The 27,522-nt window shown below is 46.0% G+C and overlaps 1 protein-coding gene across 4 annotated transcripts; it reads left to right on the top strand.

Annotated features, from left to right (window-relative positions):
- On the top strand, positions 1–27,522 carry DENND2D (DENN domain containing 2D). 4 transcript variants are annotated; one of them, XM_043963955.1, is made up of 13 exons: positions 138–227; positions 7,011–7,116; positions 7,980–8,158; positions 9,396–9,508; positions 12,792–12,861; positions 13,593–13,670; positions 16,072–16,212; positions 17,152–17,300; positions 20,845–21,022; positions 24,470–24,511; positions 25,463–25,547; positions 25,929–26,168; positions 26,996–27,522. In XM_043963955.1, exons 2-13 carry the CDS (start codon positions 7,044–7,046, stop codon positions 27,088–27,090), a joined length of 1,443 nt encoding a protein of 480 aa, XP_043819890.1. In that variant the 5' UTR covers positions 138–227; positions 7,011–7,043; the 3' UTR covers positions 27,091–27,522. The 4 variants fall into 4 exon arrangements, with proteins under 4 accessions (XP_043819892.1, XP_043819891.1, XP_043819890.1 ...); XM_043963956.1 differs by lacking the exon at positions 7,011–7,116 and having other exon boundaries at positions 122–227; XM_043963954.1 differs by lacking the exon at positions 138–227 and having other exon boundaries at positions 5,214–7,116.

The following is a 27,522-nucleotide window of genomic DNA, read 5'->3' as shown; positions in this document are numbered from 1 at the left end:
CGGCTCCAGGGCCCGGAAGGTGAGCTGCCCCGCCCCGGGACCGCCCTCCTCTCTCCTTCCCTCGCGTGAAAGTGAAAGTGCTGTGGCAGCAGTGGGGGGGGTGGGGTAGAGTAGGGGGGCGGGGACGCTTGGGAACCCGCAGCCGAGGAGTCCCGCACCCTGCGGGGCCATGGACGGGCTCGGCCGCCGCCTCCGAGCCAGCCTGAGACTGAAGCGCCGGAGCTGGGGTCAGTGCGGGGCACTGGGGCAGGGGCCCAGCTGGGGACTGGGATAGGAGTTAGGGGAAGGTAGGGGGGAGGTCAGCGTGAAGGTCATCGGGGCACCAGAACCAGAGGCTGAGCAGGGTGCGGGACATCCAGGACCAGGGGCTGAACGGGGTAGGGGTTTCGTGGAGTGACGGGATCCAGTAAGTTTCGGATCCAGGAGGGAGTAGCGGGATGGGATAGGAGGGCAGAGAAAGGAGGAGTGGGGAAAGTCTGGTAGAAGCTAGAGTAAGGCGGGGCCATCGAACCTCGGGAATCGCCGTGGTTAGCCGGGGTGGGGGTGGGGTCATAACCGAGACTTAGATCGGGGAGAAGGTGGGTGGTGAAACCCACCATCCTGAGGAAGCTGTTGTGGGGCCCAGGGCCACGTGTGCCTATGGGCAGGAAGCTGGTGGTGCAACCACTGACAACACATGGCAGTATTGCCTACCCTCGGGAGACGGGTTTGCTCCTGATCTTGGCTCGACCCTTGGCCTTAGTCCTGAATCTCCGGTTCCTCTTTCAGTCCCTGATCACCCTTACCTTTGACAACTCAGCTACGACTCCGAATCCTTTTGTGAAGCAAATGCGTGAGCCATTCTCAGTCCTGGGTGGCACCTGACTCTGTGACCCAGAGCAAGTCCCTTTTCGTTCTCTGTACCAGTACCAGAACCTGTGAGTGGTTCTGAAGGACTTATTTCCAGATTTATCGTTCAATGGATTTAATTAATTTACCGGTAGCACTCTTCCCCCCCCCCCCCAGGGGACTTGAGGTATTTGCCCGGTTGAATTAGGCTATAGTTTTAGAGACGGGGGAAAGTATAGTCGTGACCTGAGTGAGACTGGGTGTAATGCATAGCAGCTGGCATTCTGGGATAGGAAGTGGTCTGGCACCCTGTAGGGTTCGGCAGTTGTAGTAGGGAGATAGCGCAGCAAGATACGCTTGGTTATTTCTTGGGGGCAGAGAAACAGCCTCACTTTTCTCTTGTACCTATGGCAAGTCAAGGGTCTGAATGAATCGACTTCTTCCCAATCTAATTTTCCCCTCCCCGTCCCCCACAACCCGCCCCGCCCCCAAGAAGGAAGGTTGGTGTCCATTCCTAACGATCTGTTTCAGAATTGTATTGATTTTGTCTTTGATTCTCTGTTTCCCGCTTCTGCCCTCCAATATACTTCTTTTTGTCTTCCTTCCCCGATGATTTGTTCTTTCCCTATACTTTGTAGAGTCTCCTAGGCTGTCTGTATGAGGGGAAAGAGAAGGGTATTCCTTGGTTGAGTGTTCTTTTACTGGATAATAAACCCTCTTTTAAGGAAAAGAAAGCCAGTGGGTTGGCTGGGGGTGCTCTAGACAGATCTGAGTCAGGACCCTTACAGATATTTCCTAATTTTATGGGAAACTGTGTGAATGAGTCTCCAATTTCCCAAACCTGCTTGCCGGGTTTAGAAGAGTTGCCTCTGTTAACAACGTCCTTCCTCCCCCATGCCATGCCATGTTTGGTAGTAGTTGTAAGGAAGTCTAAGGGTTTGTTCTGGAGAACTAAGACATTTCTGGTCCTCAGCAGCTATTCCTAGTAGCAGGGAAAGGGAGCACTCAAGTTGGAAGTGGCAGAGTTGTTCATCTTACCTGTACTGGGGTTTGGCATCCTACCCAGCCAAGAGGGTGTGCCTGCTCCTTCCCACCCCCTTTTTCCCCTTCTCTCCTCTTTAGGGAACTCCTGGACTTAGGCTTCTTCTTTGTGCCTCTTGGGTTTTGTTTCAGTTGGGGGGGGGGAAGGGTAGTGGTTTCTTATTTCAGGGGGAGGAGGCACCCTGATAGTCCTCCCTCGGATTGAGAGCAGCTGAACCAGAAGGGAGGAGAGAGAGGCTGGTTCTCTGACCTTTTATGTTTCTAATAGTCACTTAATCACTGGCTTTAATGCTGGAAATGAATTTTAGTAGCCATCCAGTTTGACCCTCTGATTTTACAGATGAGGAAACTGACTTGTCCAAGTTAAGTGAATCAAGTTGGGAAGTGGCAGAATTGGGATTTGAACTCTATTTTCTGATCTCAGATCAATCCTTTGCTGTCTCCCTGTGATTTCTGAGGTTTTCAGTAAGGCCACTGGGCAGAAGCTCTTTGAGGAATGGGAAAGCATGCAACCATTGTAGGGCTTAGCTGTTTGTTGGTTGAATGGGCTCATCTTGTAGCCTGGCTTCTATGGGAAGATTATTTTGTCTAGTCCATTCCAATCTAGAGTGGTATTAAAGTGATGCACCAGGCACTGTGGCTAGGTGCTGAGGATTGAAAGCCCCAAACCAAACTACTGTTCTCAAGGAGGGACAGAAAGAAGTGTTTAGGACCTACTGTGTGCCTGGAACTGCACTAAAGCATGTGATGATGATAACTTCACTAAGCGTATGATGATGATAACTAACATGTATATATGGATTCCTATGTGCCAGGCACTGCACCAAGTACTTTACAATCATTTGTATCATTTGATTCTCACAACAACCCTAGTAGATTGTTTATTCAGGTCATTTCAGTCCTGTTCCAATTCTTCATGACCCCTTTTGGGGTTTTCTTGGCAAAAATACTGGAGTAATTTGCATTTCCTTCTCCAATGAAGAAACTGAAGGCAAATAGGGTTGTGACTTGCCCAGGGTCACATAGCTAGTAAGTGTATGAGGCCAGATTTGAATTCTTCTTGACTCAGGCTCAGCAATCTATCCACTGTACCATCTAGCTGCCTACCCTAGTAGGTAAATGTTGTTATTATCCCTATTCTATAGATAAGGAAACTGAGGCAAACAGAGGTTAAATGACTAGCCCACGGCCATATAGCTAGGAAGTATCAGAGGCTGGATATGAATTCAGGTCTTCCTGATTGCCGACCCAGTGCTCTAGCCAATATATAACCTGACTGCTTCTGGGAGTTTACAGTCCCCTGTACGCCCACCTATGCCATTGACCCTCAGCTCTCATCTCCCTTTAGGTACGTAGCTCAGTAGCTATCCTGTATTCTTCCTTGGTTTCCCCTGAAATAAAAAGGAAAGAAAGTGCACTCCTTCTGGGCTCAATGAACAATAACTACAACCAACCCTCCACCCCCACACCCTGACACTTTTGCCATGAGACTAACTGCCTTTCTGACTCCAATGAGAATAAAATAAGAGGAAATGGGTTAGAAATGCACCATAAGGTATTTATTAATGAGAAGGATTTCCTGAGGGTTGTTGAACACTGAAGAATGTTATCTGAAGTGATTTTAAAATCTTTAAAAACAGGAGATATTCTGACGTGTTTAGCTAAATTGTATTTCGATGTGACGTGACAGCTAAATCATATTTCAACCCAGAGACCAAGGGGACCTGGATTGCTCATTCTTATTTTCTCACTGGTTCTTGCCTCAGTTTCCCCATTTGTAGTTGTTGAATCGTTTCAGTCATGTCCAACTCTTCTTGACCCCATTTGGGGTTTTCTTGGCAAAGATGCTGGAATGGTTTGCCATTTCCTTCTCCTGCTCATTTTACAGATGAGGAAATGAAGGCAAACAGTTACGTGACTTGCCCAGGGTCACACAGCTACTAGTGTCTGAGACCTGATTTGAACTCAAGAAGATGAGTCTTCCGACTCCAAGGCTCAGCATTCTATCAACTGCAACACCTAGCTACCCCATTTGTAGTTGGAAGATGATATTTCTTCAGACAAGGAAGTGGTTTTGAAATGAGATATTAGTCATGAAACCCTTGGAAGAAAGGTGTGGTGAATATCCTAGTTGTCACGGTTATTAACTGTCCCCCTAATTACCAGCATTAGCATGGGTTGTTTTTGCTTAGAATTTGGGCCATCCTCCAGATTGGGAAACTTCCCAGAAATCTTGAACCCTTGGAGAGAAGCTGGGTTCTCATTTGCCCTGACCATTTCTTCTGCCTTTTCCCCTGGAGGGGAGCAAGGACCTGGCAAGCAAAAGCATGGGCATGAACTTCCTTCTGAATTGTCTCTCCATCCTGGATTCAGATAGCTTTCTCAACCAGGCCCCTACAAGCCTTAGGCCTCATTCATCATGTTTAGCAGGGATGTATGTGTGGGGGAGGGGGTTTACTATAAAGGCACTAGATTTGGGAGAAGAGCTGGGTTCAAATTCTGACCTTGCTACCTAACTAGCTATGTGACCATAGGCAAGTCAATTAATTTCTTAGGATTTTTACTTTCTCCTTTATAAGATGAGGGGTTTGGACTAGAATAGTAGTTTGCAAGCTGGGGTCTATCAACTTTAACAAAAATTATTTTGATGACTCTATTTTTATATATAATTGGTTTTTTTATAATCCTGTTTTAATTTTATGCATTTTGAAACTTTTTTTTTCTGAGAAGGGGCCCATAAGCTTCACCAGACTGCCTGAGGGGGCTGACACAAAAATGGTTAAGAAAACTCTGAACTAGATCATGTCCATAGTCTTTCCAGTTTGACATTATTTATCTTTGAGATTCCATTTCCTGGAAAATTCCAGTTCTTAGAACATGACTTTGTAACAAGTCTGGGGCTTTTACTTTCCACTACCTTCTAAATGAGCCCTAGCTCCTCACACCTCTTAATTTCAGAGAAGCTCAGTCCTTTCTGTTAGATATTGCAGGGCCCAGTCCCAAATTATATCTTCCCTTTCTGTTGCTGCCATCCTTGCAACTGGAGAGAGAATTCTGTCTTGTTCTGGTTGGCCTCAGAGGAGAGGGCTAAGAGCAATTAGAAGAAGTTACAAAGAAACAGACATGGGTTTCTTGTAAGGAAACTATCTAATAGAGCTATCCAAAAATAGAATGGGAGGGGCAGCTAGGTGGTGCAGTGGATAGAGCACCGGCCCTGGAGTCAGGAGGACCTGAGTTCAAATTCGGCCTCAGACACATAACACTTACTAGCTGTGTGACCCTGAGCAAGTCATTTAACCCCAATTGCCTCACTTAAAAAAAAAAATAGAATGGGGTGTCTTTGGTGGCATAGGTCCCAGATGTAACCGGTCTAAACTGATTCCCAACAATCTATGGTTAAATTTTCAGAGTGAGCATTTACTCCTCTAAATTGGCAAATATTACCAATCAGAGCTTAATTTGTTGTTTTGTTTATTGTTTAGACTTAAGAAAGTGATAGAGAAAATGAGAATAATGTAGTTTATAATGAAAATGTTGAAAATGTCTTTTTTTTTGGAGTTGGCTGTAAAACATTTACCATTACAACCCCTGATCTTCCCTCTACCTCATGATCTCCTCTCCCATGCTAGGCTGGCCCATTTTCAGCATATAATAGAAGGGATTCCTATCTAGGTATGGGTTAGATTAGATGCACTCTCGAAGGTCCTTCCAACTCTGACTTTCTGTGATTCTAATTTTTGTGATTCCTTCCAACTGAGTCATCTTGTGTTTGAACAAAGTCTTTTATTTAGAAGGAGGAAAAAAGCCAATTTTGGGGTAATGCTTGTTGAAGTGTCTCCGGGCACTGGACTCGTTCAGTTCTTAGTGATGCCAGGCAGGGCTCACCCTAGGGACACAGCACTGGGGCTGTTGCCAGCCCTGCTTGAGCAGGAAAATTTGGTTTGTCTTTTCATCAAAGCCCCCAGAAGAACATCAGGAACTCCCATTGAGAGTATTCCACTGAGGCTGAGAACTCACAGTTTCCTTAGATAGGGTCATGTAGCCACCTATCAAGTCTTTATAGCCCCAGCACTTGTCACAGTACCTGACACGCTTAATAAATGTTTGTTAAATGAATGAATGAACGAATAAACCAACGAATGAACGGACGGACAAACGAACGAATGAATGAATGAATCATTGCTTCCTGAATTGAGCTGCTAGATAGTTCGATGAAGTCTTGGAGCAAAGTACCACTATTCTGGCTGGTAATCCCCCTGTGTCATATAGAAAGTACTGGGGTGGATGTGAGAGGACTGCAAACAATTGGCTACTTCTCCAGCCAGCGTGGCAGGGGCTCCTGATGTCATTTCCTTGTTGGAACAGCAGAAGACTGGCGGGAACAGGGCCCAGAGTTGGACTCTGATCTGTGTTTCATCATCACAAGAGGCACACTTAAGTCTCTCGTTGGTTGATGGTAATTGCCAAAGCTTCTCTTCCTGGTCAGAACCTTTAATTGATTTAGATAATTATTGGACTATAATTGTTCTATTAGCCACAATTGGGGGCAACAGCCATCCCAGCTGCAGTAAATACCTAGCTCCTGTGTTCTTGGTTTGAACTTGAAATCCCGGAAGACCCAGAGAGCAATGTACTTTTAGGGGGTTTTGTTTGTTTTTTGTTGAAATAAATAAAAGGTCAAGAATGAAGACGTCCAGACTTGAGATCCCTATCCCTGAGCTGAACAGGTTCTCCTGCATGAAATTAGATGGATATCAGTATTTCTCAGTCATTCATCAACCCCATTTCAGGGTTGTAAATAAGCTCATTGCACAATCTGCAAACTGCATGGAGGCACTTAGCCTGGGAGCAGCTGGGTCTTGGAGGTGTTTGCTCATAACCTTTTCTCTCACCACACCCGGAGGCTCTTGGGAGGAGCTGATGTTTGAACTGCTCTGCCAAGATGCTCTCTTTGTCAGGACTGGGGCTCTGCTGCCTTCCTGGGTCCTGCCACATCCTTCTCACACAGCTCGTGGGTACACGGGGAGGGAAACGGATCTCTTCTCTCAGGGACATGGTGCGTAGGATTTCAGGGGGAGATTTAAGCTGTGGCCTCTCCCAGAGAGGCCTTGATGGGTACATCCTGCATTTGGGGAATGTAGGACCTCGCTGTTGATGCCTCAGGCGCTGGGAAGATGGATAGACCTCGGGTTGGCAGAGTATTCAAACTCTTCAGTCCTTGGCAGCCCCGAAGATCAAGATGGACAGGTCTGCTCTCTGTTGACAGGATGATGCCAGACATCTTTCCCTCTTCACTTGGCCTACTTCTCTATTTTTGTCCCCACTTCTTGGTTTCTCTTACCTGCTCCCCTGTATCTGGACCTCCCCATCTCCTGCATGAATAAGCTTCCCTCTCTCCATCCCCACCTGCACCGATGGTGCGACTAACTGGTTATGTGACCTTAAAGAAGTCACTCCATCCTCTCTCAGCTTCAGTCAAATGAAGGGAGGAGAAAGAATATTGACTCTGGAGTCACAGGACCTGGGTTCAAATTTCCTTTCTAATGTTTACTACCTATGTGACTCGGGCAAGCCATTCTTCCTCCTGGGCCTCAGTTTCTTTATCTGTAATGAGGAAGATGAGCTGAGTAGCCTCTGAGGTCCCTTCCAGCACTACATCTAGGAACCCTGAGACCCCTTCTCAAATAGAATTCGAATCTAGACAGTTTAAGTGGGGATTGTCGCCCGGTAAAATTCTTGATTTTCTTAGACCTCTTGGGACTGTTTCACATCTGGAGTGGGCAGGGGGATGGGGTGGGCAAAGGAACCCATGGGATTTCTTTGTTACTGTCTACTTTTCTTTTTTTAATTTTTTTTTTTTACTGTGTACTTTTCAAGTGGTTTATTTTCACTTTTCAGTTCCTTATACTGCCTCCCTTAACTGGCTGACTATCCCCATCCCAGAGTCCTAATAATATGGCTAACAGGCAGCCTCCCACTCTGTCCATCTTTCTTGGGTTTGGTGAGATGTCTGAGGGTACAGAAGGGGTAGGGGTGTCCTGACTGCCTAGGCCCCTACTGTGTGTGCCTCAGGGACCCTGTGTGAGTGAGTTCTGGTGCCTCTGTTTCAGTTCCTGCTGAGGAAGCCCAAGGAGAAGGCAAAAAAGAAACAGAAGAGAACATCCGAGAGGCCTCCCTGTCTAACTACTCAGGGGGACCACACTTTTTTGAATATCTCTTTGTGGTTTCTCTCAAAAGAAACCATTCAGGGCATGATTATGAGCCCACTATAACCTACCAGTTCCCAAAGGTAAGGAGCATCTCAGTTTATTGGAGGATTCCTTGGGGAATGGGAGGAGGAGTGTGCGTGTGTGTGTGGGGGGGGTAGTTCTCTGCCTTTCCTTACTGACCTTGTTCACTTCCTAAACCCACACCTAATTTCTGCTATCATCAGCAACCCATGTGTGTGCACTCCCATTCACTATCTGAACCGAGGGGCCTTGGACTTTCCCTAGCAGACATCCCTAGGCCCTATGCCCCACTACTCTCCTCCCCTGGTACACTGAGTGTTCCCTAGACCCCACAGAATACCCTTCAGATAACCTCCAACCTAGCCATCCTTCTTGCCTGTTGCCATTGGGAGCTGATGCTTTCCTGTGCGTGTGTGTGTGTATGTATGTATATCATCTGTCTGCTAGAACTGCCCTTCCTGTTACCCCTTCTTCTTAAGAGGCACTCCTTGGGCTTCTTGTCTTTCTTTGCTGTGGTTGTCAACTGTGTGATGGGGGGAGTTCGAGAAACAGAGACAGAGATTATGTATGTATGTGTATTTTGGGGTTGAGAATGCAAACATTGGGGAAACACGAACTCCAGGGCATTCCTGAGGAAACTGGCCACCTTAAGAATGTTTTTCCCCTCTGTGGCACTCAAGATTCAGCAGAAAGACCTTGACTTTATAGTCAGAGGAAGTGGGTTCAAATCCCACCCCTGTGTGATTAGGGATTTAAGTCACTATATCTGACTGGGTCTCAGGTTCCTCACTTCTAAAAAGGGGGTTCAATATAAGACCTCTGGGGTTCCTTTTGGGTTTATATCTCTTTTTTTGGTGGGGCATTGAGGGTTAAGTGACTTGCCCAGGGTCACACAGCTAGTAAGTGTCAAGTATCTGAGGCCAGATTTGAACTCAGATCCTCCTGAATCCAGGATCAGTGCTTTATCCACTGCGCCACCTAGCTGCCCCCCATATCTATTATCTTTAAAGTCCCACCCTATGTAGATATTTCTGACACTCAGGGTGGCCCTGGTCTCCATCATCACTGTGTAGACAACAGGGACATCAGTGGAGTATCAGGGAAACTTTAACCCACACCCTCCTGCCCTGGGAAGACTAGGCCAGAGGGGGAGATCTATCTTGGAAAATCCATAGCTAGTGCAGGTGTTTATGAGCAAAGAAGGCTTTGGAACTGTGGGTCAGTAAGATCCCTGAAGCCGGCCAACTCACCAGCCTTCCTGACCATCCACTAGTGACCACCCTCTTTCCCTTACAGCGAGAGAACCTGCTCCGGGGCCAGCAGGAGGAAGAGGACCGACTGCATGGGGCCATTCCCTTGTTCTGTTTCCCTGATGGCAACGAGTGGGCGCCTCTCACTGAATATCCCAGGTATGGGGCCCGCCTGGGGGCAAGGGAAAAAGGGCAGGCTGAGAAAGGGTCCCAGGGTCTCAAGGAACTTAGGGGATCTGTAAGAAGTAACCTCCCTGGGGGCGGCTAGGTGGCACAGTGGATAGAGCACCAGCCCTGGATTCAGGAGGACACGAGTTCAAATCCGGCCTCAAACACTTGACACTTACTAGTTGAGTGACCCTGGGCAAATCACTTAACCCCCATTGCCTCACCAAAAAAAATTTAAAAAGAAGAAGTAGTAACCTTCCCTCTCAATTCCTTGTGGGAGGCTAATTGTGGGTGTTTTATATTTATTGTTAACTTAAAGCTGTTAAAGTTTAGAGTCACACTAAGACTTTTGGGACACACTGTATATGAATCAACAGATTATATATATATATATATATATACATATATATATATAAATACACATAAATACACATGAATACTTACACACATGTAAGCATTTATATACACATATAAACAGGTTTTACACCTATATATTATTCATATATAGTCATATTAAAAAACAACAACTGAATCTATGGTTTCATTGATATAGGGAGACCCTGATGAAGAATGTGCTCTTCCTTTTTTTTTTTTTTTAGTGAGGCAATTGGGGTTAAGTGACTTGCCCAGGGTCACACAGCTAGTAAGTGTTAAGTGTCTGAGGCCGGATTTGAACTCAGGTACTCCTGACTCCAGGGCCGGTGCTCTATCCACTGCGCCACCTAGCTGCCCCAGAATGTGCTCTTCCAACACAGAAGGCCACCTTCTCTGAACTCATAATCTCAGAGAGTTGCCTGGGGCCACGGAGAGGTTGGGTCTGCATTGGGTTCCACAGCTACTTTGCATCCAATGTAACAAGCTGCCTTGTCTTCTCTCTCTCGATCTCTCTCTTTCACTCTTCCTCCTTTTCTCTCTCTCTGTCTCCTCATGTCTCTCTCTTTCTCCTCATGTCTCTGTCTCTATATTCTCTCTCTCTCACACACATACATATACACACACATGTAATTACATATATGCATAAATTAATATACCTTTGACATATGTTCATGTGTATGTTTATGTGCCATGTAACATACACTATCATCATCTTCTTTTTGTAATTATTTACCCAGTACGGATGAGTTTGCCCTAAGCTATTCACAATTCTCTTACACGGGATCCCTACTGATGATGGCACACATTACTGAATCATCCAACCTCAGAGGTGGAAGGGAATTCACACGCCATTGAGTTAGAGTCCCACATCTAATGAAGCCAAGTTCACAGCCTCCCCCAAAGGGAAGAAACTAAAGTCTGCCAACTATAGTCCAACAAGTTTGACTTTGTTTCCTGACAAAATTCTAGAACATATTATTAGTGGGATTATTAGAGTGATTAGTGAACATCTAGAAAAGGAAGCAAGGATCACAAGGATCACAAGGAGCCGACATTACTTCATTGAGAACAGGCTGTGCTCTATGAAGTTCATTTTTATTGAAAGGGTTACTAGACCAGTATATCAGGCGAAAAGCTATGGTACATTTTACTTAGATTTTAAGAAAGCATTTGACAAAGTCTCTCATACTATAGAGATGTGGGGTAGATACCTGAATAAGGAACCCCTCTACCACACATCCAGTAAGTGAACAGCCTCTGCTAAGCTTGTTGTGAATGAGAAGCCACTAACTACCTCTTGGGATATCCCGTTCCACTTTTGGAGAACTCTGATTGTTAGACAGTTTCCCCTTACATCAAGATGAAATTTGCCTCTCCAACTTTTACTCTTTGTTCTTAGTTCTGCCCTCTGGGGATAATGCAGAACTATTTTCTATGACAAATATTTATACATGAAGATAGCTATCATGTTCTCACTGAGTTAAACATGTCCAGTGTCTTCAATGAACCCTCATATGGCATGTTCTCAAGGTCCTTACTAATCCTGGTCGGCCTCCTTTGGACCATCTCCAGCTTATCAATGTCCTTTCCAAAATGTGGCACCCAGAACTGAAAATAAAATGACAGATGTGGAATGCCCTGTAAGCTCTCTTCCTGCTTTGAGATTGGAATTCACTACCTCGATAGCCTTGGACACTAACCCTCTCTCTCTCTTTTTTTTTTTTTTTAGTGAGGCAATTGGGGTTAAGTGACTTGCCCAGGGTCACACAGCTAGTAAGTGTTAAGTGTCTGAGGCCGGATTTGAACTCAGGTCCTCCTGACTCCAGGGCCGGTGCTCTATCCACTGCGCCACCTAGCTGCCCCCGGACACTAACCCTCTCTTAATGGTGCGCAGGATGACAGCCATTTTATCTGCCATGTCTCCTTGTCGACATTTTAAATTTTGCAAGCCGTGAAAACCCATAGCTCTTGTTCAGCTGAACCATACCTTCCTGATTTTTTTTTTCTTGTAAAGATTTTTGGACCCAAATATTTATCCACATTAAATTTCATCTTTTTAGGTTTGGCCCAGCATCCTAGCCTGTCTAGCTTTTTTGTGATGCCAACTCTTTTAATTCTATTATCTGAAAAGTTGATCAACATGCTATCTGTGCTTTTTTGCTGAGTCACTTATAAAAAACGTTAAGCAGCACAAAGGGCAGCCCAAATCTCTGGGCATTCCATTGGAAACCTCTTTCCAAGTTGACATGGATCTATTAATGATTACTTTTGGGGCCTGGCTGTTCAAACAGTCCTGCCTCTACCTGAATGTACTGCCAGCTATTACACGAGAGACTTTGTCATTTGCTTTCTTAAAACCTAGGTAAATTATGCTTATAACATTGCTCCTGATGCACCAGTTTAGTAACATTTTTAATAAAGGAAATGAACTTCATATGGCATGACCTGTTCTTAATGAAATCACGTTGGCTCTTTATGATTCCTGTTTCTTTTTCTAGATGTTCACTAATCCTCTCTCTAATCATATGTTCTAGAATTCTGCCAGGAAAACAGAGTCAAGCTTTTTGGATTGTGGATGGCAGACTCTAGTCTCTTTCCTTTGGGGGAGCCTATGAACTTTTCTTCTATGGGGATGGAACTCTAAGCAGTTGAATTAGCCAGCTGCACCCAAGTGATAGAGAGGGTGTCCCATTCCCTTCCATAAACTACCCCACAAACCATAATCATTCCCTTATCTCATCCTGGAGTTTGCTGACTGTTAGCAACTGCCCCAGAATTTGCTTCTGGGTAAACTTTGGGACACTAGTCTAGGTTGGCAGGAAGCCTAGAAACTTGGCCATTAACTGTTCTCCCATTTTAGAATCTAGTCTGAAAATGTCACTCTCTTTTTCAACTTCAGGGAAACATTTTCTTTTGTTCTGACCAACATGGATGGGACCAGGAAGATTGGCTACTGCAGACGACTCTTGGTACTTACTGCTCAACCATTCTGCCCCCAGATTTCCCTAGGGTACCCCTCACAAATTCCCTTAAACCTAGACATTGGAAGGCAGGGTCTACCCCACCTGTGGCACCTTGACTGAGGTCTTCGGAGGAAGTTAGGGCTAGACATCCTTCCTCCCCCTCCCCCCACTATACCACATCCCTTGCTAGAACTGGAGCTGCTGATCCTGTTATGGGCAGTCTGGTTATCTTAGCTATAGGGAATCCCTTGCTGTTTTGATTTCCTCCTTTGGGGCGGCTAGGTGGCGCAGTGGATAAAGCACTGGCCCTGGATTCAGGAGGACCTGAGTTCAAATCTGACCTCAGACACTTGACACTCACTAGCTGTGTGACCCTGGGCAAGTCACTTAACCCCCATTGCCCCGCAAAAAAAAAAAAAAAAAAAAAAAGATTTCCTCCTTCTCAGTATGGCAACATCATCTATGTCATTCCATACACTGGAATTTGGTTCCTGGGTTCTAGAATTACCTTTAGTCCTTTCTTCCCACTTACCAAGCCAATCCTTTCCTCCTGTCCCCTTTCCCCATCAGTAAATAACCTTCCCTGTTTCTCTATCTTACTTCCATGAACAAGTCAATAACCACTGAGCCTTTGTCTGTTTTGTGAGCCAAGACCTCTGACTCCATTGCCCTCAGTTAGGAAGATTCATAGCAGAAGCTACCAAGCTGAAAAATAGCCTCCCTCTCTTTGTCTGCAGCCCGCTGGCGGTGGCCCCCGGCTCCCGAGAGTGTACTGCATCATCAGCTGCATCGGCTGCTTCAGCTTGTTCTCCAAGGTAGGGGTGGGGCCGGGATTCCCCACCTGCCCAGCACTGGCTCTGGGCCTGTTAGTCCTGTTTGACAGCTTCTCTCTGTTGTGCTGCTGTGCTCCCAGTCTGACCTCAAGCCCCTCAGAGCTGTCTCTCTGGAGTCTGAGGTCAGAAATGCAATGAAGGGGGGCAGCTAAGTGGCACAGTGGATAAAACACTGGCTCTGGATTCAGGAGGACCTGAGTTCAAATCCGCTTCACACACTTGACACTTACTAGCTGTGTGACCTTGGGCAAGTCACTTAACCCTCATTGCCCTGCCCAAAACCAAACCAAACCAAACCAAACCAAAAACAGAAATGCAATTAAGGTGCCAAGAGGAAATGGCTTTCACCTTGACCACTTGCAAATAAAATAGAAAAAGAAAAAAGAAACAGAGGGGGCGGGGTGGAAGTTAGTGAAGAAGAGAGGAGCAATGTGGTCAAAATAGCCAGACCTGGAAATAGAAAACATGGATTCTTGTCCTGGTTCTCCCAACTAATTGTCTGCCTTAGAGCAAGTCTCTTAATCTCCCCTTAAAATGTTATCAAATAAGAGGCACCAAGCAGACTCACTGGACTTGGAGTCAAAAAAACCCGCGTTCAAATCTAGCCTCAGACACTTACAAGCTGTGTGACCCTGGGTAAGTTATTTAACCTCTATCTGTCTCAGTTTCCTCATCTGTCAAATGGGGATGATAACAGCACCTACCTCATAGGGTTATTGTGAGGATCAAATGAGATCAAATTTGTCAGGTGTTTCAAAAATGTTTTTGTGCTATGTAAATGCTCACTATTATTATTGATGATGATGATTATAGCTAGAAAGAACCTCAGAGGTCATCTGGTCCAATGTACTCTTTGGATTCATCAGGTAGCAAGTACCATATCTCTATAGTGAATATCAGATCCAAGATTCAGACTTGAAATCCTCTATACCACACGATCTCATTCTTTATATCTTTATATTATATCATATTTCTATATTATTATCTCCGTTTATTATATTACATTACATTATAACATATCATATCATATTACTATATCTTATCCACACATCAAATAGATATCTCTATCTATAAACATATTTTTTGTACACAATACATATATAGCCATATCTATTAAATTCAAATTTTGTAGACAACTTTATAAATATTCTTCTTTGATTCCCATGACCCTGTGGGGTAGGTGCTGTTTATCATCCCCATTTTGCAGATGAAAAGGCTGAGGCACAGGGAGGGCTAAATGAATTTACCTACAGTGGCACAGCTAATACCCATCTGGGACTGGAGCCAAATTCCTATCAAACTCACTTCAAATTCAGTGCTCCATCTCTGACACTAGGCTTCATTTCTGTGCAAAAGAAATAATGATTCTGCCTGTCCTTTGTGTGTCATAGGGATAGCAAGAAGGTCCAACAAGACCATAGGAAAATAGATGTAGGGTTCAAAGGATCTTCTAGTCCAACCTCTTCCCTTTCTCCTTACAGAGGAGAAAAGTGAGGCCCAGAAAAGCTAAGTGACCTTGCCCCAGTCACATAGATTTTAAAGAGGAGACCCAGGATTTCAATCCAGGTACTCTAATTCCAAGCTCTTTCCTATGCTACAATGTATGTGAAAAAGGCTTTTCAAGGTATTGCTCGATAATTGTTTAAAGAATTGTTATTCTCAGCAGTGGAAATAGTTAAGGAAAGGGAATTTTTTTCCCTTGAGGAATATTCCACCCACTGAGTGTTACTGACCACTGATGGTACTGAGCCTTTGTCATGAAGAAGAAGGTTGACTTGACTCCCTGCAGAATAACTACATGGCAGGGAGGGGATTACTTTCTGGCATGAGAAAAAAAAAAGTGCATTTATAGAAAAAGCAATGTTCAAAAGGATATGAACCCAATCCTTTAGACTGCAAATCTTTATTATCTCACACAGAAATCCAATTAATTTAGCTCAAGGGTTCTTAACCATGAGAATAATATTTAAAATAATTGAAGGAAGCAGAGGGCGGAGCCAAGATGGCGGAGGAAAGGTTGTGACTGTCCAAGCTCCCAACAAATCCATCCACATACCTCCAAAAAATGCCATAAAATACTTGAAGGAAATACTCAATTTTAGTTAGAGGCTAGTGAAAAGAAAGATGTGATCCCCCCCCCCCCCAGTCCAGGTACACAGACCATTTGAAATCTATTCATGGATCCTTTGAGGGTGACCCATGGATCCCATGTTAAGAACCCTTGGTTTGGTTGGAGTAGAGAGCCGAGAGAGGGGAGTGAGGACCAGTGTGGGGGGCCTGAAGACATCAGAGCATTGGTTAAATCAGATAATGCCTGGGGGTGGAGACTTTGCCTTCTTTCTTTGGGTTTTCCAGTCATACCTGACTTGAATCTTCTTTACAGATCCTGGACGAGGTAGAAAAGCGGCATCAGATTTCTATGGCTGTGATCTATCCATTCATGCAGGGTCTTCGGGAGGCTGCCTTTCCTGCCCCTGGGAAGACAGTCACCCTCAAGAGCTTCATCCCTGAATCTGGGACAGAGGTAAGTGGTGTGTACTCTGTGGGACTCCACCCTGATTGAAGAAAGAGTTCCACATCCCTTGCTAGCATCACTTAGGCTGATGTGTCCCCCTTTATCCTGTCTCTGTTCATTCTTTCTCCAATCATTTACAGTTCTCTATTCAGTAGATGGGAAAATTGAGGAAGAGCCAGGAATTTCCTAGAGCCGGTAGCAGAAGTTTGTTGTTCAGTTGTGTCCAATTCTTCATGACTCCATTTGGGATTTTCTTGGCAAAGATACTGGAGTGGTTTGCTATTTCCTTCTGCAGCTCATTTTACAGATGAGGAAACTGAGGCAAACAGGGTGAAGTGACTTGGCCCAGGTCACACAGCTTGGTCAGATTTGAATTCAGCCCAAGAAGATGAGTCTTCCTGACTCCGGGCCAGGTATTCTATCTGCTGCACCACCAAACATGAAATAGAGTCGGGTATCTTGAACTCCAAGCCCACAAAGATTTCAGCTTTCAGAAGTATAACATGCAATATACTCCCTGACTAAAGTTAATTTTCTTTCTTTTTTTTTTTTTTGTGGGGCAAAGAGGGTGAAGTGACTTGCCCAAGGTCACACAGCTAGTAAGTGTCATGTGTTTGAGGCTGAATTTGAACTCCGGTCCTCCTGAATCCAGGGTTGGTGCTTTATCCACTGTGCTACCTAGCTGCCCTAAAGTTAATTTTCTTAGCATTGTATAGGCCACAAAATGAGATGTCACTTTTCCTCGTTGCTACTCCTGTCCTTCTGTCCCATGTCCTCCTCTCTGGTCTCCTGTCTTCCACATATCACACATTTTCCTTACCAGGCCTCCTGACTCTCTCTTCTAGTCTATATCCCATAAAGGTGCCATGACTAGGAGGGAGCTAACCGTCTTGTGTCCCTAAAGGCTAGCTCCATGGTGACCTATCATGCTCCGGTGTCCCTTTGCAGTTCATCTCCCTGACACGACCCCTGGACTCCCGCTTGGAACATGTGGATCTTCGCTCTCTGGTGAGATGCCTGAGTCATGAGCACATCCTACAAATCTTTGCCTCTGCAGTCCTGGAAAGAAGAATCATCTTCCTGGCAGAGGACCTCAGGTAGGCCCAGTTGTTTCTAGAGCTCATATGAGGTGACCATCTTCCTTGGGATTCAGGGGTTTTCCCAAAAGGAAACACAGAGAAACACCGTCTTCTAGGATCCTGCTCCCCAATTCTCCATTTCTCTAAGCTCTCACTTTAGTTCTGGGAAAGGAAAAAGTCATCCGACTCACATGTCCTAATCAGGCCTCCCATTTCTTTTAAAATTTTTTTTAAATTTAAATTTAAAATTTTTTATTTAAAAATTTTTTTAGGCTTTTTTTTTTTTTTTTGCAGGGCAATGAGGGTTAAGTGACTTACCCAGAGTCACACAACTAGTGTCAAGTGTCTGAGGCTGGATTTGAACTCAGATCCTCCTGAATCCAGGGCTGGTGCTTTATTCACTGCACCACCTAGCTTCCCCCCAGGCTTCCCATTTCTAAGCTTACAATCCACTGATCCTTGGTAAAAGGTTACCTACTTCCCTCCCACCCTGGTGTTGAGAAGGCATACATTCATTCTCTCTCTCTCTCTCTCTCTCTCTCTCTGGCAATGAGGGTTAAGTGACTTGCCCAGGGTCACACAGCTAGTAAGTGTCAAGTGTCTGAGGCTGGATTTGAACTTAGGTTCTCCTGAATCCAGGGCTAGTGCTTTACCCACTGTGCCACTTGGCTGCCCCAGAGAAGGCATCCAGTCTTAAGGAGGTATCATGAATCACTGTGGGGGCAGATGGATATAATTGTATTCTGGGGGCACTTGGAACTAAGCAGTTAAGAGAGGTCATGGCTAGGAAAGAAGACCATGGAGCCCTGAATTCCCTAGATGTCCCCATAGTGATACGGACTTTAAAAAACACAGATAAAGCCTCTGCCTTTTGGAGGGTGGCAAGCCAAGAGACCTTAAATTCATGTCAGAGAAAAGAGAAAAAAGGCCGGGGCACTGACAGACAGGTTAGGTCAAGAGCCCTGGTTCTAGTGTTGGGGAAAGTGGAGGGAAAGATTTGGGGACAAAATTAATTCAGTTAAACATTTTGCTAAGTGCCTATCACATAGAAAACAGTGTGCTAGGTGCAAACATAACCTCAAAGACACACACACACACACACACACACATACACGTCAGTATAAAAGCAGGTTAATTGAGGAGAGAGAGTACCACCAGCTGGAGGTACCAAAGAAAAGAGAATGGAGCAGGTCGGGGGGCTGGGAGCAGGAGAGCCATCTGAAGACCTATGGGTGATTGTCGGAAAAGGGGTGGAGCAATGCCTTGCTGATCCTTAAGGGACCCAGCAGCAGCGTCTTCTTTGGAAGAGACCTCTCCAGCCCCAATCCCCCATGTACCGGAACGGGTAGGGAGAATTCCTGGCAGTGTCTGGAGCCAGGACCTTCTGCCTTTTCCATGTTCAGGAAGTGAAAGTAACTGTAGGCACGTGTCCGGCAGCTCCTCTGTGTGGCCCCCACCTCTGCTCTTGGGATTCGAACAGAACGCAGAAGGTGGGGGGGGTGGTGGTGGCTAAGCAACATTTCCCCATATCCTGTGTTTCCTTTCTTCCCTCCCCCTCAGTCCCCCATTAGCTTCCTGGAAGCCTCCTCTTGGCTCTAAGATCTTCTGTGGAAAGAACCCACTATTTCCATCTTCCTTCCAATCCCAGGCTTCGGGATCTTCCGAGCTGAATCAGGGAGGGGACTTCCCAGACAGTCTGGGCTTTGGCCAGATGCTGAGTATTTCATCGCTTCTCTCTCAGGAAGGTTCAGGGCAGTGCCAAGAAATGAAACTCACTTTGTGACCTGCGTGTCTATTGGCTTTCACCTTGGGGGCACCTGGTGGTTGTGACCTGGAGATCAGTGAGGGCCAGTGAGGAGCAAGGATAGGGGGAGAGAGGGTGCTGTGGCTTTGGGAGTGGGTGAGGAGGCTTCAGTGGGAAGCGGGGAGGAGGCACCTCTGTGGGGCTTTCCATCTAGGAAGGGGGAGGTGGAGTATTCCTGGAGCCCAGGAGTTTCCCAAGGCCCTCTGGGTGCCAGCCTGAGCTTACTGAACCTAGGCCTGGGCTTAAGGAGCAGGAGCTCCGGCTGGTGGTTTCCACAGGTTATAGGACTGGGTGTAAAGAGAATGGGAAGGGGGGCAGCTAGGTGGCACAGTGGATAAAGCACCGTCCCTGGATTCAGGAGGATCTGAGTTCAAATCTGACCTCAGACACTTGACACTTACTAGCTGTGTGACCTTGGGCAAGTCACTTAACCCTCATTGCCCTGCCCCCCCCCCAAAAAAAAAGCGAGAAAGGGAATGGGTACATGTTGGGAGGGGGAGAGGGAGCAGAGAGAACTCAGGCAGAGAGCCAGGCTGCCCTGGTAAGGAGATGGAGTGAATGAACACACCTTCTTCTTCTTCTTCTTCTTCTTCTTCTTCTTCTTCTTCTTCTTCTTCTTCTTCTTCTTCTTCTTTTTTAATTTTTCTATTTTTTAAAAAACCAAGGTTAATTTAGCATAACCTCTTTTTAATAAATTGTTTTATATTTTTGTGGGGCAATGAGGGTTAAGTGACTTGCCCAAGGTCACACAGCTAGTAAGTGTCAAGTGTCTGAGGTTAGATTTAAACTCAGGTCCTCCTGAATTCAGGGCCAGTGCTTTATCCACTGCACCACCTAGCTTCCCCTGACACACCCTACTTCTGACTTTGGTTGATGATGCACTGGATGGGGGAAGGGAAGGTTAGGCAGAGGCCCTTCTATCCAGTCCTCCACCTAGCTCTGGTGAGCAGCTGCTCACACTTATGGCCATATAGAGGCATTCCATACATCTACCATCTTGCCTTCTCCCAACCCCACTCAACTTTGACACCTACCAGTCATGAAAGCAATGACATGGGGACTTGGGAACATGGGATTGAGAACTAGAAGGGACCTTAAGAGATTGCCTAGTTCAGGGTCCACAAACTTTTCTTTTCTTTTTTTTTGGTGAGGCGATTGGGGTTAAGTGACTTGCCCAGGGTCACACAGCTAGTGTCAAGTGTCTCTGATCAGATTTGAACTCAGGTCCTCCTGAATCCAGGGCCAGTGCTCTATCCACTGCGCCACCTAGCTGCTCCCACAAACTTTTCTTGTAGATACTTGGATACCTGTATTTCAATGCAATGGTTTCTTTTGTAATGCTATGGATTTGATTTTATGTGTTTAAGAACATTACTCTGATTAGGGGCCCATAGGCTTCACCAGACCAACTCCAGAGGGGTCTGTGACATAAGGAAAAGTTAAGAACTTTGATGTAGTCTAACTCTCTCACTTTACAGATAAGGAGACTGAGGTCAAACTAGATAGGTGAGACTTGCATAAGGTGACAGAGAGAGAGAGAGAGTAACTGAGCCAGGATCTGCAAAAGCAAGTCGTCTGGCCCAAAAGCCAATGCCCTTTCCACTCTATTAGGGAAGGCAAAGAAAGCGGCAGACTGAGGCTGCTTCTGACTGTGGTTGGGGAGGTTGCTTATATCCCCTGGCCAGCCAGGCTGGACTCTGGCTGGGGCAGACAGGGCCTACCCTAGACTGCAGCAATATCCCGTGTTATCTTCCTCAGCACGCTGTCCCAGTGTATCCATGCTGCTGCCGCACTGCTCTACCCCTTCAGCTGGGCTCACACCTACATCCCCGTGGTCCCTGAGAGCCTTCTGGCCACCGTCTGCTCCCCTACTCCCTTCATGGTTGGAGTCCAAAAGCGGTTTATTCAGGAAGTTCTGGACAGCCCCATGGAAGAGGTATGGTTTCTTACTTTCAGAACTTCCCTGCTTTATGTTGAAGGGACACCACCAAGCACATCCAGGGGCATCACACCTTTGCCCTGGGGAAAGGGTTTGTACTCACAGTTTATAGTCTCTCCCCTGAAACTGACTCCTGATCCCTAATGGGCAAGTCTACACAGTAGAAACACTATCAGAATTTTTTCAAGTACCTTAGAAGTGTGTCAACTGCCCTTATGGCCCACGTTAAAAATCTAGGGTTGGTTTCTAGCCTGAGAACTTGAGGGACTATCACCTTAGCCACTGGGTGGGCTAAGTGAATTAGTTTAGAATATAAGCTAATGAGGACATGACTTGGTGTCTCTCATGAGCTAGCTGGTTACACTCTTATTCATAGTTGCAAAGGGAAACCCCACAGTAGCCAAGCTGTCTTACAAATGCCCCTTCCTTAACCATCCCCACCGCTAGAAAAAAAGATTTTTACTACTGAGGGTGGGTCAGAATGCACCTCTACAGAGGACATTATTAGAACTTAAACCAGTGCTGTTCTTTGCTTGTGTGTACACTGGCTAACAATGGACACACGCTATGTAGACAGATGTTTAATAAAGGAACTCCAGTTTCCTACAAGTAAGTTATTGGGATAGGTATGGATCCAGCCCTGCAGAGGGGATCCCCCATTTTACAGATGAGGAAACTGAGACAGATTTCATAGCTAAAGAAATTTACTCAGCCAGTGGTTGAGCCAAAGGAAGCACCCAAGCCCCTCTGACACTTGGTTTACCCTTGGGTTATTTACTAGAGAGCATAAAACTGGAAAGCTGGTCTTATGCTCACTTATTTCTCTTCCTTCTCTCTCCCCATACAAATGTCTGTTCTGCTTATTTTGGAAGTCAGTGCTCTTATTTGGAGAACAGTCTCAACCTCGTGACCTGGGGGTGGGAGTGAGGGAGAATTCCTTATGTGTTGGGCAATGAGTTAAAATGTCTTAATTTCTGAGGTTTTGAAATTTCCTGCCTTCAACTCCAAGGTGTCCAGGAACTGTGGCTCTTCTGGATGCCAGAGAGGAAGCTACACCCCTCCCTCCCCTAATTCTCCTCTCCCTCTTCCCTCCTCACCCTCCCCACTCCTATACATACACTCAGATTCTCACCCGCCCTATCAAGAAGCTTGGCAGCTTTGCAGAACCTGTCGGTGAAGCAAGCCAAAGAAAGGGGAGGAATCCCTCCATCCTCATAGATTTTAATTTTCAGGGAGTCACAGGTAAAAAAGAACACATCAGAATATCAGAAAGTGAAGTCAACCAGCATCTACTAAATGCCTACTGTGGATTAGGCATTGTGCTAAGCTCTGGGGATGCAAAGAAAGACAAAAGACAGACAACATGCAGACAAAATTATGTACAAGTACAGTCCATAGCCTTGGGGGGTGGGGTGGGGTCACAAAAGACTTTCCCCACCCCCCCAAAACTAGGTCAACCTCCCCTGCAGAAAGACATTCAAGACCATTAAAATGTTTTTGAACCCCCAAACCTGGTCTAGTGGTTATTAAAAAAACAAAACACAAAACCTGTGATAATGGTTGGGTTAGGGAATACAACTGTGATTTCATTGATGTAGGGAACTCCTGGCCACTGCAGGCCCCTCCAACTAAGAGCTGCCTGGAGCAATGACTGGGCTGGGGTCATGGAGTCTGGACTAGGACCCATGTCTTCCTGGATGTTGGGCTTTATCCTCCTTGTCATTCTGCCTCTCTACAAAGCATTCTATCAAGAGTAATTGGTTTATTTTTGGTCTGGACATGATTTTATTGGTGTGCAGCACTACACCGATGCAGATGGCAACTCTAGCTTAAGAGTGTGGGATAGTTACCTGAGGCACTGAAAAGTTCAGGCACACAGCAGTATGTGTCAAGGGTGGATTTGAACTCCTGTCTTTCTCTAAGGCCAGACCTCCTCTATTTACCACATCACTTTGCCATTCATCAGGTATTGTCACTGTCACCCCAAGCCAGTCAACATTTGATTTTCTTTTCCTGGAACATGTCTCCTCCTTTCTCCCTGGCCCCCTCCCCAGCTTCTGTGTTGTGGGGTGGGTCAGGCTTCACAGAAGTTAATGAGGAAGCAGGACAGAACAGATTTCATCTATCTAGGCTTTTGTCTTCAAAAATTTAGGGGAGGGGCAGCTAGGTGGCTCAGTGGATAAAGCACTGGCCTTGGATTCAGTAGGACCTGAGTTCAAATCTAGCCTCAGACCCTTAACACTAGCTGTGTGACCTTGGGCAAGTCACTTAACCCTCATTGCTCCACAAAAAAAAAAATTTTAAATTAAAAAAAAAAAGTTTAGGGGAAGAGGGCAGCTAGGTGACATCGTGGATAAAGCACTGGCCCTGGATTCAGGAGTACCTGAGTTAAAATCTGGCCTCAGACACTTGACGCTTACTAGCTGTGTGACCCTGGGCAAGTCACTTAACCCTCATTGCCCCACAAAAAAAAAAGTTTAGGGGAAATCTGCTTCTTCTATGTCCATGGACACTGGGAGAGTACTGTGAAGCAGGACTGTTTCTAGGAGAGGGAATTAAGAAGTTTCTCCCAGGGCAAAAATTTACAGGCCTTTCAGTTATTCACTGGCACAGAATGAGATTAGCCTGGTTAGCAGGAGCAGGTAAACTAGGAAGCTACCAGATAGCAGCTTTCTGCTTCTCTGCCCATCCATCATCACCGGTGGGTATACCTCAGGTGATCTCTTTGTGCACCCATTCCTCCCTCTCCCTCTTCTATCTAAGTCTCCCACAACTGTATTTCTCATCGTGACTGATTCAGAATAAATGGATTGAGGAGGTGATGAATTGGCTCTGGTTTTGCAAGGGCCTTGAGGAATGCTCAATTACTCAATTAAACCAGCATTTGTTAAGCACCCATTGTATACAAAGCCCTGGAAATAGAGACAAAAGTGAAACTTCTCTATCTGTAAAGTGCTAAAATTCTAGCTTTTCTGCCTAAAATATCTAATGAGTGGTCGCCAATAAATTGTAAGCTTTAGCAAGAATTTAGACTTTTAAAGCATTTATTAAGGAGAATAAGAATTTGGTGAAGAGAGAGAAAGAGGCCTAGATTCAGCTGTCTATCTCAGGGAGCCAATGTCTCCAGCTCCTCTCCCCGCTGAGGTCCTCCTGACTCCAGGGCCCATGCTCTATCCACTGCGACACCTAGCTGCCCCTAGTCCTCTGCTCTCAAGTTTGCCCTAATTTGCTTGGTTTAAGCCAGGACTGCTGAGGTTTCTCTGGGGTTGGAGGTGTGGGCATAGCCATGGGGGTAAGAGGGGAAGGGGAAGGGGAGAAGCATTTCTATAGTGTCTGCTATGTGCCAGCAGCCTCAGTGCTAACTAAGCACTTAACAAATATGATCTCATGTGAGAATTTGAAAGTGGTTAAGTCCATTTGAGAACAATTCCCTGTTTCTTTCAGGTTCTGCTGGTGGATCTGTGTGAGGGCACCTTCTTAAAATCAGTAAGTCAGATACCCCTGGCCCCCTGGCCCTCCCTCTTTATGGCTCCTGTGCCCTTCATTTGACCACTCAACACACCTAGGTTGGGCCCTAACTGTACGTAAGGCGCTCTGCTAGATGCAGAGAACGGGAAGACGTCTTCAAGACACAATTCTTGCTCTCCAGGAACTATACAGCCTAGTTGGGCTATGAGATGTGTACCCAGATAACTTCTAAAACAATAAAGGCAATATAAAATAATTGCCATCTGAGTAGTATAAACAAAAGAATTATAGGAGGGAGAGAACTTTGTTGGTCTTTGGAACAAACTGGAGACTAAAGGAAAGCTGATGGGAACTTTCCCAGGTTGGGGTGATAGAGGGACGTCTGTATTCCCTTCTTCATCTTCCCCTTCCTCCCTTCTTCCCTCCCCCTCTCCTTCTCTCTTCCTTTCCTTCCTCCTTCCCTCCCTCTTGTTTCTTTTTTCCTTCCTCCCTCCCTCCCTCCCTCCTTTTGTTCCTTCGTTCGTTCGTTCGTTCGTTCGTTCGTTCGTTCGTTCGTTCCTTCCTTCCTTCCTTCCTTCCTTCCTTCCTTCCTTCCTTCCTTCCTTCCTTCCTTCCTTCCTTCCTTCCTTCCTTCCCTTCTTTCTTTTCCACTCTTTGGAGAGATTTCTTTTTTAGGGGGAGTGGCAATGGGTCTGGATTTGTGATTTCATCAGTGTGGGGAACTTTTCTGTATGGGATGGAGACTTTTTTCACTAATGCCTATTGGAAATTTATCTTTCACCTGTAGTTACAGAGTTGTCTGGGGCAAATAAGAGGTTGTGGTTTGCCAGTAGTCACAGAAGGAGTATGTTTTTAGAGGCTCAATTTGATCTCCCACTCTTGCCAATCTTCTCCCCGACCGCTTTCCCCCCACTTCCCTCCTCTCCACCCCCCATTTGACCTATGAGCTAATTCTTAATCCTCTCCTAGGTTGGAGATGAAGGGGATGTCTTACCCCAGAAGCTGCAGAATGACATTTTGTCTTCTCTTGCCCAGGGGAATAATGACTTGCAGAGTAAGTCCAGGAATCCCACCTCCCTCCAATTTACTTTTCTGCTTTCTCCATTCAGCACACTGAGACTGAGGGTATCCATGAGAACTTGGCTCCCAACTGTGAGGCAGGCTCTCCTAGGGGGAAATATCCTTCCATTTTACACAACTCTCATCAGGCACTGTGGGCCAGATGTCCTTGCTTCCCCATTGTCAAATGGCCAAAGAGGGAGCCCGTGACCAGGCTCCACCCCTCCCACTTAAATGTGCCATCCTGAGACACACAAGAACTTGATCTTCAGTGAAGGCCGCACTGGCCTTCCCTTCTGTACAGCCCAGCTTCTTCCTTCTGGGTAACAGGGATGGGAAACGACCCTATCTTGAAAGGGTCTCTGTGTCCTTACAGCTTTGGAGCAGGTCAACGAGCACGTCTCAGGCCCCTTCGTGCAGTTCTTCATCAGGACTGTGGGCCACTATTCCTCCCACATCAAGCGGGGACCAGATGGGCAAGGCAATTTCCAGGAGAGAGCTTTCTGTAAGGCCCTGAGCTCCAAAGCAAGCCGCCGGTTTTTGAAGAAATTTGTAAAGACGCAGCTGTTCTCCCTTTTCATCCAGGAAGCAGAGAAGAGCAGGACACCCCATGCAGGTGAGCACTTCCAGGTTCACACCAATGTAGGTTTAGAATGACCAAAGCCTAGGAGGCAACCTAAACTTTTCTTTTTTACATTCTTTTTTTTTTTTTTTTTGGTGAGGCAATTGGGTTTAAGTGACTTGCTTAGGGTCACACAGCTAACTCCAGGGCCAGTGCTCTATCCACTGCGCCACCTAGCTGCCCCAACCTAAACTTTTCTAAGAGAACAGAGTAAACATCTGGAAAGTGCTCTGTGGTCTGGCCTTGTGAACAGGTTCTACCATCCTGTCAGTAGGCAGAGGGTCTCCTTTCTCCCCACAATTTAGGGCTAGGGGATGGATCCTTATCTCTCCCATTGGTTGGCTCTTTCCATTTTGGATAGTGGCCCAGGTCAGCCACGGCTACATCGGCTCTGCTTCTAACTTCCAGGATTTCAACACCATGGCTCATCTTGGGTACCTTCTCTTCTTACTTTTCAGCTCTTTTTATAGGTTGACTTTTCCATTCGAATGTAAGCTCCTTGAGGGTGGGAACTGTCTTTCTTTTTTCTTGTGTTTGTATCCACAAGTGCCCAACACATAGTAAGCCCTTAATAAATGCTTGTTGATTAATTGGTCCTTGGGTAGACTCTTTAGGCTATAACAGGACTAAGGCTCAGAGCCACTATCTATATCACACACCCTGGAGATCTGAGTGTTCCATAGATCCAGCCTTTGGGCCTTGGGCAAAAAGACAAGTGAGGGAATGAAAAACACCTTGGGAAGGATTTAAGAGACACGTGCCCGGGGTGGGTGAATATTTTCTGCTTGTGTGGCTTAACTGCGCTATGTCTGGATTCACAGGGTACTTTCGACAGAAAATCACTGAATACGAGGAACAGAAGAAACAGAAGAAACCGAAGGAACCGAAGGAGCCGAAGGAAAAGACAGTGAAATAAGTCATGTGGGTGGCAAGGAGTGACTCAGCCTGCAGCCCAGCTCTGCCTGCAGTGGACTTGGACTCTGTCCTGAGCCAGAGTTGGTTTCGTCTCGGGACCCCAGGATGGTCAAGGACCTTTGGCAGCCAAACCCTGTTTCCAGCTGGTACTTGGAACTAGTGCCTCAGTCTTTTCCTGGGAGCTCTGACCCCTTGTTTTCTGCAAGGGGTGCCAAACTGGGCAGTGATTAGGCAATAGCCGCTGTGACCTCCCCCGCACTGGGTATTCTCTGTCCTAGAAATTCTGAACCTGGTGCTTTGCTCCTTGCTTAGGGATGACGATTCTCAGTGCTCAGTACTAGAAGCAGAGATCAGCTCTCACCCAGAGGTCCAAACCTTTAACAAAACCAAACCTGTGAGAATGTGAATAAAGGTAGAAAATGTTTGTGTTATT

This window comes from Dromiciops gliroides, chromosome 4, assembly GCF_019393635.1.
Source record: "Dromiciops gliroides isolate mDroGli1 chromosome 4, mDroGli1.pri, whole genome shotgun sequence".
NCBI lineage: Eukaryota > Metazoa > Chordata > Mammalia > Microbiotheria > Microbiotheriidae > Dromiciops > Dromiciops gliroides.
Note: the sequence above shows the minus strand (reverse complement) of the source record. Positions and strands in the feature narration are given on the sequence as shown.

Excerpts from the sequence above, each read along its gene's own strand:
- DENND2D (XM_043963955.1), top strand. The coding sequence starts at position 7,044 with ATGGATAGACCTCGGGTTGGCAGAGTATTCAAACTCTTCAGTCCTTGG. Across the intron at positions 25,548-25,928 it reads GGGGAATAATGACTTGCAGA|CTTTGGAGCAGGTCAACGAG; the intron begins GTAAGTCCAGGA and ends GTGTCCTTACAG. Across the intron at positions 26,169-26,995 it reads GAGCAGGACACCCCATGCAG|GGTACTTTCGACAGAAAATC; the intron begins GTGAGCACTTCC and ends CTGGATTCACAG.